Source organism: Engystomops pustulosus, chromosome 6, assembly GCF_040894005.1.
Source record: "Engystomops pustulosus chromosome 6, aEngPut4.maternal, whole genome shotgun sequence".
Taxonomy (NCBI): domain Eukaryota; kingdom Metazoa; phylum Chordata; class Amphibia; order Anura; family Leptodactylidae; genus Engystomops; species Engystomops pustulosus.
Genome location: NC_092416.1, coordinates 16,868,994 through 16,881,758, shown reverse-complemented (window position 1 = coordinate 16,881,758; position 12,765 = coordinate 16,868,994). Strand labels below are relative to the sequence as shown.

The 12,765-nt window shown below is 43.3% G+C and overlaps 1 protein-coding gene across 1 annotated transcript; it reads left to right on the top strand.

Moving 5' to 3' along the window:
• The first annotated feature begins 2,071 nt into the window (after nucleotides 1-2,071).
• On the top strand, nucleotides 2,072-8,052 carry LOC140065526 (phospholipase A2 inhibitor NAI-like). Its single transcript, XM_072113122.1, has 5 exons — nucleotides 2,072-2,149; nucleotides 2,817-2,933; nucleotides 3,022-3,168; nucleotides 6,039-6,188; nucleotides 7,363-8,052. The coding sequence occupies exons 1-5, from the start codon at nucleotides 2,098-2,100 to the stop codon at nucleotides 7,524-7,526; spliced, it is 630 nt and encodes a 209-aa protein (XP_071969223.1). The 5' UTR covers nucleotides 2,072-2,097; the 3' UTR covers nucleotides 7,527-8,052.
• Nucleotides 8,053-12,765: the final 4,713 nt, after the last annotated feature.

Sequence of the window (12,765 nt, the reverse complement as noted above, 5' to 3'; positions counted from 1 at the left end):
AGTCTAACACTGAAGTCAAGTTTTCTCTGCCTATGAACACATTCTATCTTTTGATTGAAATCGGACTTCAGGAGACCTGGTCCCGGGACACAGGACCATCAATTACAGTGAAGGAGCATTCTGAGACAGGGAGAGCTTGACTTCAGTGTTAAACTGTCCACCTCTATGACTTTATGAAACCATTGTACATCTCACTCCAAAGTTGATTTTCTGGATGATGCCACCACACTGGACCACGAAAGATCAACATACTTCTATTGGTTTACTAGGTTAATTTCTGGTGACGGGTTCCCTTTAATGCCTTTGTAAGGAACAATCCCATGAAATACCTACAGACCCCACTTTCACCTTAGGTAAATTTTGTTTTTCAATTTCTGGTAAAGTTTTGTATGAAACTGGACCACACGGTGAATGGTCAGGAAAGTTTGATGTGTTTTTAGAAGTGGGTGATAATGTGAGGACAATGTAGACCAATGTAAAAATAACAAGTACAGAATAATTCTTGACACCTGCTCCTGTGGAAGATCTAATATGTTATTCAAAAGTCTAATTTTATGAGCCGTTACACAAGTGGAGACTCTTCCTTCTTAGTAAATGACTCTAAGGAACTTGTTGTGTTGACAATGATTTCCAGGCGTCTCCAATACTTCGGGCTGTCCTGATGCCCTCGGTGCTGCCTCCTCTACACTACAGTCAACATTTATTGGGCTCTACCCTTAGTAAATATCACTAAACGACTTAATCTTTCCAGGAACAAAAACAGATTTAGGTTCTGTTACAAATTAAAGGGGTTTAATGCAATTCAGTAAAAGGGGAGGTCAATCTTCTTCTTGACGAGTAAACCTTGGTAATGTCAGGGTTTTGTTATCGGCAAAGGAGATCTGGAGTCTTCTGCGGAGAAAGATGAATATGCTTGTCATACACCACAACATAAAGGGGGGACTGTAGGGAGCCAACACCTTATTGGAGTAACTACAACCGAAAATGTACTGATTCTACGCCAATTATTCAATGAGGGAAAAGGAATAGTTGTAACGATTCAGTCAAACAATGAAGAGACAAATGTTTTCTATACGTATAGACAGATATTATCATACACCATGACTTCATTGTCTTATGGATGCACAATCGTTCTTGGGAGCCATTCCTCGGGGGATGGATAATCTCATCCTCAGGCTTAGACTATGGGAGGTGCCATGGCAAACGCCATTGGAGTGATCTAATCCTCCCCATGATGCAATGCGTTATTTACCTTTTCACACAGTATTTACAGGATCCCTGCGTCCATAGGACGAGACAAGCTGAGAAGACGCCTCGGGAGGAACCTACGAGAGGGTCGTCTCAGGTAAGGTATCTGCTCATATAACAGTGTGAGGGTCAATGTAGGTGTTAAAACTCTTGGGTCAAATTCTGCTCCAAAGATTTTTCAACTCAAATTTAACCATCATGTCCGATGTTTTACTAGGCATCTCCCTGGAATATAAGTTGTGTTACCTCTCAGTAACCTCCTATTGATTTCACAGAGGGACTTTGCCAATTGCAAAACTGTAGCAAAATCCAGGATGAGTAGAAGCTCTAAGAATAGAGGTTTGAGGATTCTGGAAATCTTCTTCAGGTGCATGGAGCACGTGCCAGTAACTGACTGAGAAATAAGACGGAGAAGCAAAACCCTAAGACAGACAATTTTTTAAAAAAAAGGAATAAGAAAGGTGTAATAGAGAGAATTTACACTGAGGTGACCGAATCTAGAACAGAGCAGATTCACTGCAAATACTTCACAGATAGGAAATATAATTTGAGAGAAATTTGGGCAAATGTTAAATTTGATATGGAAAGAAAAAAAAAGACAAAAATCTCTCTTTACAAATAATTATAATGATAAATATTTGGATGTTCTCCTGGTGTTCTGTCCCGTCATTGTCTCATTGTGATGGAACTTTCCTGGACGTTATTCCTGGTGGTGGAGGACAATCTCTTCCCCCAGGACAATGTGATGTGTATTGTGTACTATGACCTGTGTTATGGAGGAGATTGTATCCATCACTTGTCACTTGCTTTATCTTTGCAGAGATCAGTTATATTATCCCATCGCTCACCATGAAGAACCTGGTGTTCATGACTTGTGTCATCTCCGCTCTCGTTGTGTCAGGTAATACGGGTGTCATTATCTAATCTATTATGTAAGGAAGTTGTTTTGAAAGTTTATGAAGGTACATTTTGGGTACATGTTTAGTTAATAGATGAATTGACACTGAAATTCACCTTATTAATAAAAACTGCACTTATCTTATAAATGTTTTTTGCCCAAATCAGCTTCTATGACCTTGCTGATCAATGGGGGTCTCAGCGTTGAGACCCCCACAGATCACGAAAATGAGGGGTCCAATGGGGTCCCATGTACCTCTGTCGGACCCCTCGTCGCTCCTTGAGTGTAATGGAGCAGACATCCGCGCATGAGCGTTCTGCTCCATTCATCTCTATGGAGCTAACGGAGAAAGGTCACGTGTGGCCGTATGCTCCATTAGTCTGATGGAGCGACGAGGGGTCCGACAGAGGTACTTTTTTGTGATCTGTGGGGGTCTCAGCACTGAGACCCCCACTGATCAGCAAGTTAGGCGCTATCCCGTGGATACGGTCTAACTTTTGTTCATGGGAAAACCCCTTTAAGTCACTGTTAGATCAAGGTAGTAACATGGTCAATGACCGGTGCTTGGATTTGGTTGGGCCAACGTCTTGTCTCATGACCACCAATACAATCCTAATGTCACCTGCAGCCCCTCACTGATCTCCCACTGATTCTCATCTTTGTTTTCCAGTTTTTTCTGTTAAATGTTATTCGTGCTGTTCCGAAAACAACTCAACATGTAAAAATGTGACTGTGATCGATTGCATCGGGGACAAATGTATGACCCTTTCTCAAAATCTCTTCAGTGGTGAGGACGAGTCACTCTTACTATATGACAAATATATTCCCCCCCCCTCACTCCCGGTCATGTGATGACTCCTTTGCTCTTTTTGTAGGTATGAATTCAGTTCCGGCAATTTTTAAAGGTTGTGCCATTGATGAAATGTGTGAAAATAAAGCTCGGGCATCAGGGGAAAATCTCAGATATCGACTTTATGCGTCTTGCTGCATCGAGGACTTGTGCAACGAGGATGAATACAGACGTAAGTGTCACAAGAGTATTAAATATAGGGAAAAAAGACTGAGTGCCCAAAACTTCAATCAGAACTCAATTTATTGCTCTCTGATCTGTCGTATATATTTCAATCGTATCAGCATCCTTAGGACAGCAATACAGTAGAAAGAAAGAAGACAAATTCAGGGTCCCCTGCACACAAATAATTGTTGGGCCTGGAGCAGGAGATACAATGATAATCCAGGTCCCTTCCCACTCTTCCTGTAGTCTTAGGCAAAGCTGTCACTTTAATATAGCTCTGAGTGCAGCAAGTTCTGGGCTTCCTGGGACTGCATTAAGATACGGTGGAAGATACCTTCCTCTCTGGTAATGGCCTGGGTGCCCACAGAGAGGTGTTCGGCACCAGTACCATAGGTTCACCACCACTGACATAGGGAATAAGACAAACATAGAGGAAGTCCCCAGGGTTTCAATTGTAACATTTGTATTTCCATATAATGGTTTCATGCAGCAAGAGGATAATATGTGTCACTCAATCAGTAGTTTCCTTTATGACTTCAAATCATTAATTCAGCATAAAAGGACCCGTTTCTTCCCCTGGGATGGGCAGGTGACGGTCTTGGACGCAAAAACGGAGGTCACCAGCAGCCACACACTGCCCCCGGTAAAAACGAATTACTCATCTTCCAGTGCTACATGTGGCTCCTCTTCTCCTGCAGTGTGCTGGCTGCATACATACTGGAAGAGGGGGTGTTGCAGTCTGCTGGCTACCTATATGCTGGGGGAAGGAAGCTGCTGTGTTCTGGCTACCTATATACTGGGGGAGCTGCAGTGTCCTGATACCTATATACTGGGGGAGCTGCAGTGTGCTGATACCTATATACTGGAGGGACTACAGTGTCCTGGATACCTATATACTGGGTGGACCTGTAGTGTGCTGTCTACGTATATACTAGAGGTACTGTGCTGTCTACGTATATACTAGAGGTAGTGTGCTGTCTACTTACTGGGGGCAGTGTTTTGGCAAATTTTGAACTGAGAAGGACCATCACCCATTTAAATCCTCATACATCTACACAAGAACCATTCCAGTCCCTTTGAAGGATCACAAAGGGCCTGAAACCGCAGATTAAAAGCAACAGAAGGGACAATCCTCCAATCCCCAAGAAACTGATTCTAGCACCAGATGTAGGAAGTGATTCCAGACTTGTAGGGGCCATAATATTCATACAGAGCAGAGCTCATGGTGGTCTTAATCCGCCTCCATTCTGTCTCCATTAGAGATGAGTGGTCTCAATATTCCGGTTCAGTGTTAGAGCCGGCTGACCCTGACAAATTGCCAGATTGGTGGCCAAACAACCAATCCGGCAAATAAACTCCCCTGGCAACATGCAATGGCTATAATTGGCCAGGGTCGAACTCGAACGCCAAACCCAACAATTGGGTCCGCTCATCTCTACTCTCCATACAAAGGAATGCCAGACTTTAAGAACATTGTAAATTTTTGAGCAAATGTTATAACCTGGAACATATATAATTTTACGTCCCAATCCTAGTATCCAATCCATTTTCAGGACTGAATGAAGCATGTAAATACATATCAAAATCCAAACCAAAATTTGGAACCTTAAAGGGGTTATCCGGGTTTTAAAAATTTCTTATGGCCGGGCTGGGGAGGGCTATTTAAACATAATAAACATGTACTTACCTCGTCCGGTGCCGCCGATGTCCCGCGCCGCGGGCGGTCTTCTCTGTGCGCCGGTTACATTACAAGGGTGCACAGGGAGCTTCCCGGACTGGAAGCTCCCTGTGCGCGGCTTCCGTGCCCCTGTAAACAAACAGCGGCACGGATCGAAGGGACCGCGGCGCGGGACGTCGGCAGTGCCGGAGGAGGTAAGCACATGTTTATTAAGTTTTAATAGCCCACCCCAGCCCGGCCATAAGAAATTTTTAAAGTATAAGCCGAGGCCCCTAATTTTACTACAAATCCTGGTAAAATTTATACATTTTTTACTCGAGTATAAGCCGAGTTTGGGTTTTCAGCACATTTGTTTGTGCTGAAAAACTAGGCTTATACTTGAGTATATATGTCCTATATATGTATATATATCCTAGGTGTTAGATTCAAAGGGGGATGACGAGGGTTAAAATAATTGGATACTTTTATAACAAACAAATTCAATTAACTAGAAAGTTCTATTTCATTAGAGCAGTGACAGCCGTACCCGTTACGGTGTTACCTTATAGAACCGGTATGACCACCACTGTCCTCTGGTACCTCTCTGTTCTGGCCACCATCTTTTCTCCTGCTGTTGGCACCTGACTCATGGGTCAAAAGGTCTTTGGACAGGTCCATCGACTTAAGGACCCATTTCGCTTGGACCATATGCGACCCCTGTGCTGAGTTGCTTGAGCCCTGTTTCTGTTCACTAGTGACCTCTGACCTGTCCTGGCCAGCTTCTACTAGAGCCTCTACACCTCTCCGGAGCACTTCTATCATGCCTGCTGCCTCCTCCGCACATTTGGTAATATGCCCTCAACCATGACTTCATCAGGAGAAGAGGAGCAGAGGAAGCAGCAGGTGTCGTAGAAGTGATCTGGGGGTCGTGATCCCTGAGTCCGGAGGGGCTTCAGCAATGCCCCCAGAGCACTTCACGCTAATTTACATAAATATAAAATTCTGTTTTTAAGTAGAAGCATCCTGTTAATGTATCTAAGAAATATATGGCTACAAATTTTGTTGTAGATTTCCTTTAATCGGTCCAAAGCTAGACCAGGTAGCACAGTGGTCCCCGACCCGTTGCCTGTTATAACAGGTAGTGACATCTACTGCATAAACATAATTGACAGTTATTCATAGAATATGGAATTTTACCAATTTTTTTATACGTTTTTCAGTTCCTGCAGATGATCCAACCCCGAATGGTCTTGAGTGTCCAACCTGCTACAGTATTAACTCTACTGAGGAATGTGTCAGCAAAAAGAAGATAAACTGCACCGGAAATGAGAATCAATGTTTTACCTACTTAGGGGTTATAAAGGATCCAGGTAAGCAAATTTTGATTCCTTTAACAAGTTGACGAAACAGGATGAGAATGCTCGTCCTAATTTTTAGTAGTAAGACGACACATATCGTACAAGTATAGGCCTCGTCCTTAAAATGTTAAGAATGTAGACATTTTGAATTTACTTCTCTCTTTCGTCTCCTGTGCCCATTATTTGGAATCTTTGAAGTGTTTTGAAATGCAATTCAAATGGAAAGGGGAGGAGCTTGGCCGAACACATGTGTTTTAGTGGACCAGTCTCACTCGCTTTATATATGCTCCAGTGATACTACATGATGTCTGTCAGTGAGAAATTAAGGACTCCATGGACAATGCCAGTACATAGATTGTGGACCCCCCACTAGTTGAAATTTAAAAAAAAAAATCATCTGATGTTTATAACATTAAGATAGTGATACAGTACCAGAACCAAATTAAACGCATAACCAGTACCAAGCTGGCTATATAGAAATAGTAAAAGAACCAAAAGAACTACAGAGATGCAAAAACCAGAACCAAGCCTACTAATTAGATACAGTACCAGAACCATCCCTTCCATGTAGATAGAGTACCAGAAATAATCTTATTACATAAATACAAAGCAAAAACCAGATTACTGCATACAAAACATCCTCTACCACAACTGACCATACTACAAAGAGCTAGTTCCAGAATCAAGCTTACTACACAGCTACAATACCAAAACCAAAAATACTACATAGATACAGAACCAGAACAAAGACATACTACATAAATACAGTAGCAGGACTAAGCTTAATACATAGATGAGAACCAAAAATAATACATTAATACAGTATCAGTCCCAGGTGTGTTACATACATACAGTATCCGAACATAGATATAGTACCGAAACCAAGCCTAGTACATACATAGATGACCAAAACTAAGTTGTTTACGTTTATAAAGCATCGGGACTAAGCTGACTACCTAGATAAAACACCAATAGAATGCCTACAGATACAGAACCAAGCTTTCTACATAGCTGTAGTACCAGAAACAAACTTACTATATGAATAAGGTACCAGAACTAAGTCTATGAGATAGATATAATGCTCTAGCTATTCACACTGCATATATACATACATACAGTTCTGGTACCACAGTTTTTGGGTGGTTTGGGAATCCACCATTGATGTCCTTTGTCTTTTTGTCTGCAGGCGGCTCTGTGCTGGATTATTCCTTGAAAGGCTGCGCTAACAATTTTAGCTGTAAAGTCACCGCTACCAAGCACATCGGGATCATTAAACTCTATGGGAAAGGAGTAAGCTGCTATACCCCACATCCTAATCCAGTCACCCCCAAGTATACACAAGAGTCATAGGCAGTTTTCTTCACTTTTTTTGCTACTTTAAAGGGGTTGGCCACTTTACCTCATGTTTTTGTACTGTTTGTGTAGGTGTGGTGGGCGGGGGGTCATGTGATCTCTAACTGTCCATGATCAATCGCCCTGCCAAGACCTTATGATGGCAGGGTGATTGCTCATGAATAATAAAAGATCACATGATCTGCGGCCATGTTATGGTCAGGAATCTCTGGCTGATGAGGTAAGAGACAGGAGGCTTCACTTTACATATCAGGAAAGTGGAGCAGAATTATTACTAGATGTATATTGGTAAATTACCTAATATCCCAGACTTACACACACATTAATAAAAGCATGAGGTAAAGTGGCCAACCCGTTTAAGTGATCACATGCATACATGGCACTATTGGGGCAGTCATGCTGGGAGATGTGGTATCTTTTCAGCCATAAATTACTCTTTATGAAGTATAAAGCATCTGTTACTGATCAAGATTTTACCTATGATGTAATTATCTGATCGCTTCAATAAATAACAAGCAAACAATGTGTGGTCTGTGTAATACTTTATAGGAAGGAGATAATATAGTCTATAGTATAACATAATATAATAGGGGGTCTACCACTACCTCCAAGCTTCTAGAACTACAGACATAGGGGCACATTTACTATGTGCAGTGTGTGTACTATGTGTACTATGTGTACTCTGTACTATGTGCAGGGTGTACCATGTGCAGTGTGTGTACTATGTGCAGAGTGTGTACTATGTGTACTATGTGTACTCTGTACTATGTGCAGGGTGTACCATGTGCAGTGTGTGTACTATGTGTACTGTGTACTATGTGTACTGTGTACTATGTGCAGGGTGTACTATCTGCAGGGTCTACTATGTGTAGGGTGTACTATGTGCAGGGGGACGGTGTATTATGTTCAGTGTGTACTATGTGCAGTATGTACTATTTGCAGTGTGTACTATTTGCAGTGTGTACTATGTGCAGTGTGTACCATGTGCAGGGTGTGTTCTATGTGCAGGGTGTACTATGTACAGGGGGTGTACTATGTGCAATGTGTGTACTATGTGCAGGGTGTACTATGTGCAGTGTCTACTATGTGTACTGTGTACTATGTGCAGGGTGTACTATGTGCAGTGTGTACTATGTGCAGGGTGTACTATGTGTACTGTGTACAATGTGCAGTGTCTACTATGTGTACTGTGTACTATGTGCAGGGTGTACTATGTGCAGGGGTGTACTATGTGCAGGGGTGTACTATGTGCAGGGTGTACTATGTGCAGGGTGTACTATGTGGACCAGAGGCGCCAGAGTCAGGATTTCTGGTGCACGTTCTTCATGAATTTGGCGCCCCTTGAGACTTTCCTTGCGTAACCAGCTAGAACAGAGCTTGGCTGCACAAGAGAAGTCTAAGTATGTGTGCACGAGACTTACAGACTCACAGGTGACATCACCCGAGTCTGAAAGATACCGGGGTGGAACCCAGCTACTGTTTAAATTTAGGGGACCCCTGGAGCCAGGTGACGTGATATATTTCATTAATAACTACCATATATACACGTGTATAAGGCGAGTTTTTCAGCACAAAAAATGTGCTGAAAAACCTCACCTCGGCTTATGCATGAGTCTCTAAAAAAACCTGACAAACTCACCTTCCGGCACCCCCCAATGCTTGGCGCGGCTCCCTGATGCTCCTGTCCCCGCAGCTCCTCTTCTGTCTTCTCTCTGCTGTAACAGCCGGCAGAGACGGGTTCATGCTCTCTGCCGAGCGGCGCACACTATGATGTGGCGGTGTCTCCGGTGATGACATCATAGTGTGCGCCGGCCAGCAGAGCACATGGACACGTCTCTGCCAGCTGTTACAGGAGAGAGGAGGCAGAAGAGGAGCTGCGGGGACAGGAGCATCAGGGAGCCGTGCCAAGCAAGGGTGAGTAAGTCTACTTTTTTATGCAGTGGGCAAACTGGAGGCTAGCTATATACTACAGGGGGCTTGCTGACTTAATACTAGGGAGGCTGTATACTACATGGGACTGGCTATATACTACAGGGGCTGGCTGGCTATATACTACAGGGGGCTTGCTGGCTTAATACTAGGGAGGCTTTATACTACTTGGGACTGGCTATATACTACAGGGGGCTGGCTGGCTATATTCTACAGGGGGCTTTCTGGCTTAATACTAGGGGGGCTCTATACTACATGGGACTGGCTATATACTACTGGGGGCTGGCTGGCTATATACTACAGGGAACTGGCTGGCTATATACTACAGGGGGCTGGTTATATTCTACTGGGGGCTTGCTGGCTTAATACTAGGGGGGCTCTATACTACATGGGACTGGCTATATACTACAGGGGGCTGGCTGGCTATATACTACTGGGGGCTGGCTGGCTATATACTACAGGGGGCTGGCTATATACTACAGGGGGCTGACTATATTCTACTGGGGGCTTGCTGGCTTAATACTAGGGAGGCTCTATACTACATGGGACTGGCTATATACTACAGGGGGATGGCTGGCTATATAATAGAGAGGCTGTGACCAATCCATTTCCCACCCCTGGCTTATGCTCAAGTTAATAGGTTTTCCCAGTTTTGGTGGTAAAATTAGGGGTCTCAGCTTATACTCGGGTCGGCTTATACTTGAGTAATATACAGTATACCCTGGAAATGAAAAAAAAAATACATGAAAACCAGGGAGACTGGTGAGGTAGTGAGTCAGTATATCTGTTGGTAGACTTCCTTTAAAGTCATCTGAATATATAAATAAAATAATTGTTGTATTTCTACCAGATTTGTGGTTTTGTGTTCTCGAGTTCACATCTTACAGGGCGAGGAAGACTGATCTAAACCCTACACCATCAAGTTTCACCATCGAGTTTGCATCCTCAGGGGTTGCACCTTCCCACTCTATTACACCAACATTTGTGACCTGATATTCCAGTAAAAGGCAAAATAAAAAAATTCCCCCCCCCCCAGTATTATTGATTATTTGTAATAAAAATTATGTTTTCCATCAACTACTTTTACAATAAAAATGTAAAAAAAAAGAAGTTTATCCCCCCAAGTGGTATAACTCTTTACCACACCAAAAAAAAAATGGACCTGCTCTAAAAAAATCAAAAAGTTATGCCTCCGAAAAGATGCAAAAAAAAAAATACGATTTTTTTCTAATTTTGTTTTTAGTTAGCCAAATTCGACAAATGTACAAAGAGAATTCATATACATGAGGTAGTGGAATATTTGTGGTGACAGTATGCTGTGCAGTATCTGAAAAATGCATCTCATCCCGCAAAAAAACAAGCCCTCATGTTTAAGCTACATTTACATTAACATAAAAATAAACATTTTAGCCTCATTATTTATTCTGGGTATGACAATATCAAGATACCCCAGGTATAAGATTACCAATGGTAAAAACAAAACATGTGCCCCCTGAGCTTGTGGTTCGTTACACAATGGTGCGGGATTGGCCTCAAATAAAGCGAGACCAGTGGATGTGATATCCTCGGTTCACTCTTTGGTGAATTCCTTGAGGGGTGTAGTTTCTATAGACGAGTTCCTTTCCAGGGAATCCACTTCAAAATAATAATAATAATTCCTTTATTTATATAGCGCCTACAGATTACGCTTTGCCCAATCCGTCCCTGTCCCCGTGGGGCTCACAATCTAATCAACCTACCAGTATGTTTTGGAGTGTGGGAGGGAACCGGAGGACACCCACGCAAACACGGAGAGAACATACAAACTCTTTGCAGATGTTGACCTGGGTGGGACTAAAACCCAGGTCCCCAGCGCTGCAAAGCAGAAGTGCTACCCACTGAGCCACAATACTGCCCTTCAAATCATCCTGCTTGAACTGAGTAGTAATATTTGGGTACAACGTCCACTAGGATGGGTTCTCAACTTCATTTGTGTCCTTTATTCCATCAGTTCCTGGTATTATGACCCAAACCTGACCTGAACATCTCCCAGAATGCTCTGCCCTGACTAAGCTTAACTGTTGATTGAAACTTTTGTTTTTTCTCCGATTTTGACTCCTTGTTTGATTTTGACTTTTTAGTCTTTCTTGAGTTGACCCCTATAACCTAGGGTTATCCTCTGCTGGTCTGCTCAGCCGGTTGATGTCTACTTTGCAAATGAGATCCCTGTGTAAGGGTGAAGGGGTAAAATCCTGCCACCCCTTGGCCTATGTTTACCAGAGTATTTAAACCCAACCTTATTTCTCCACTTTAGATAGAAGATTGATGCTCAGAGTCTCTGTCGTGGCATAGAAATCCATCGGGATCACAGTTTTAAAGCCGGACCATATGCTGTACGGTCAGGAAGTTTGGGGAGTATTTAGGAGAGGGGGGGGCGATCCGATGGCCATGAAGACCAAATGTAAAAATGACAGTATGATTCTTGGCACCTGCTGTGTAGAAGAAGGTGTAACATGTTATTCAAGAGTCATTTATGAAAAGCACAAGTGGAGACTCTTCCTTCTTTGTCATTGGGGCACATTTACTTACCCGGTCCATTCGCGATCCTGCAGTGTGTTGTCCAACGAGGATTCGGGTCTTGATTCACTAAGGTTGTGCGCCCGATATCCAGCAGGTTTCGCTTCTGCGCTGAGGTCCGCCGGTGTTCACCTTCTTCTTCCCGGTGTATGTGAGTGCTGATCTTGCGACACGTCGTTTTTTAAATTCCCCGGTTTGTCAGATTCCGTCGGGTTGTCCGACGGCCACGCCCCCCAATTCTGTTGCGGCACCGATGCGCCACAATCCGATCGTGTGCGCCAAAACCCGGGGCAATTCCATGCAAAACGGCGCAAATCGGAAATATTTGGGAAAACCCGACGGAATCGCGGCTGCAGGACCCATAGTAAATGTGCCCCAATGACTCTAAGGAACTTGTTGTATTGACCCTGATTTCCAGGCGTCTCCAGTGCCTCGTGCTGTATGATGCCGCCTCCTCCACACTATACTCAACATTTATCGGCCTCAGACCTAAGTCATTTCAATTCGATAAAATGAGATGTCTAATTTCTTCTTGACTACTGAACCTTGGTAATCTCACTTTCCTTAACCATAAGGTGAGATGAGCTGGTGCAGGCACATATTTTGGTTAATCAAATAACGAAATGGACGGATTATAACTTTAGATTGTGAGCTTTGCTGATAACCCACTCGGCGCTTGACTCTACGTCACATTGCTTGGGCATTAGAACACTAGGGGAGGCATGCAGAGTGCCGTTCCCGCCTCCCCCAC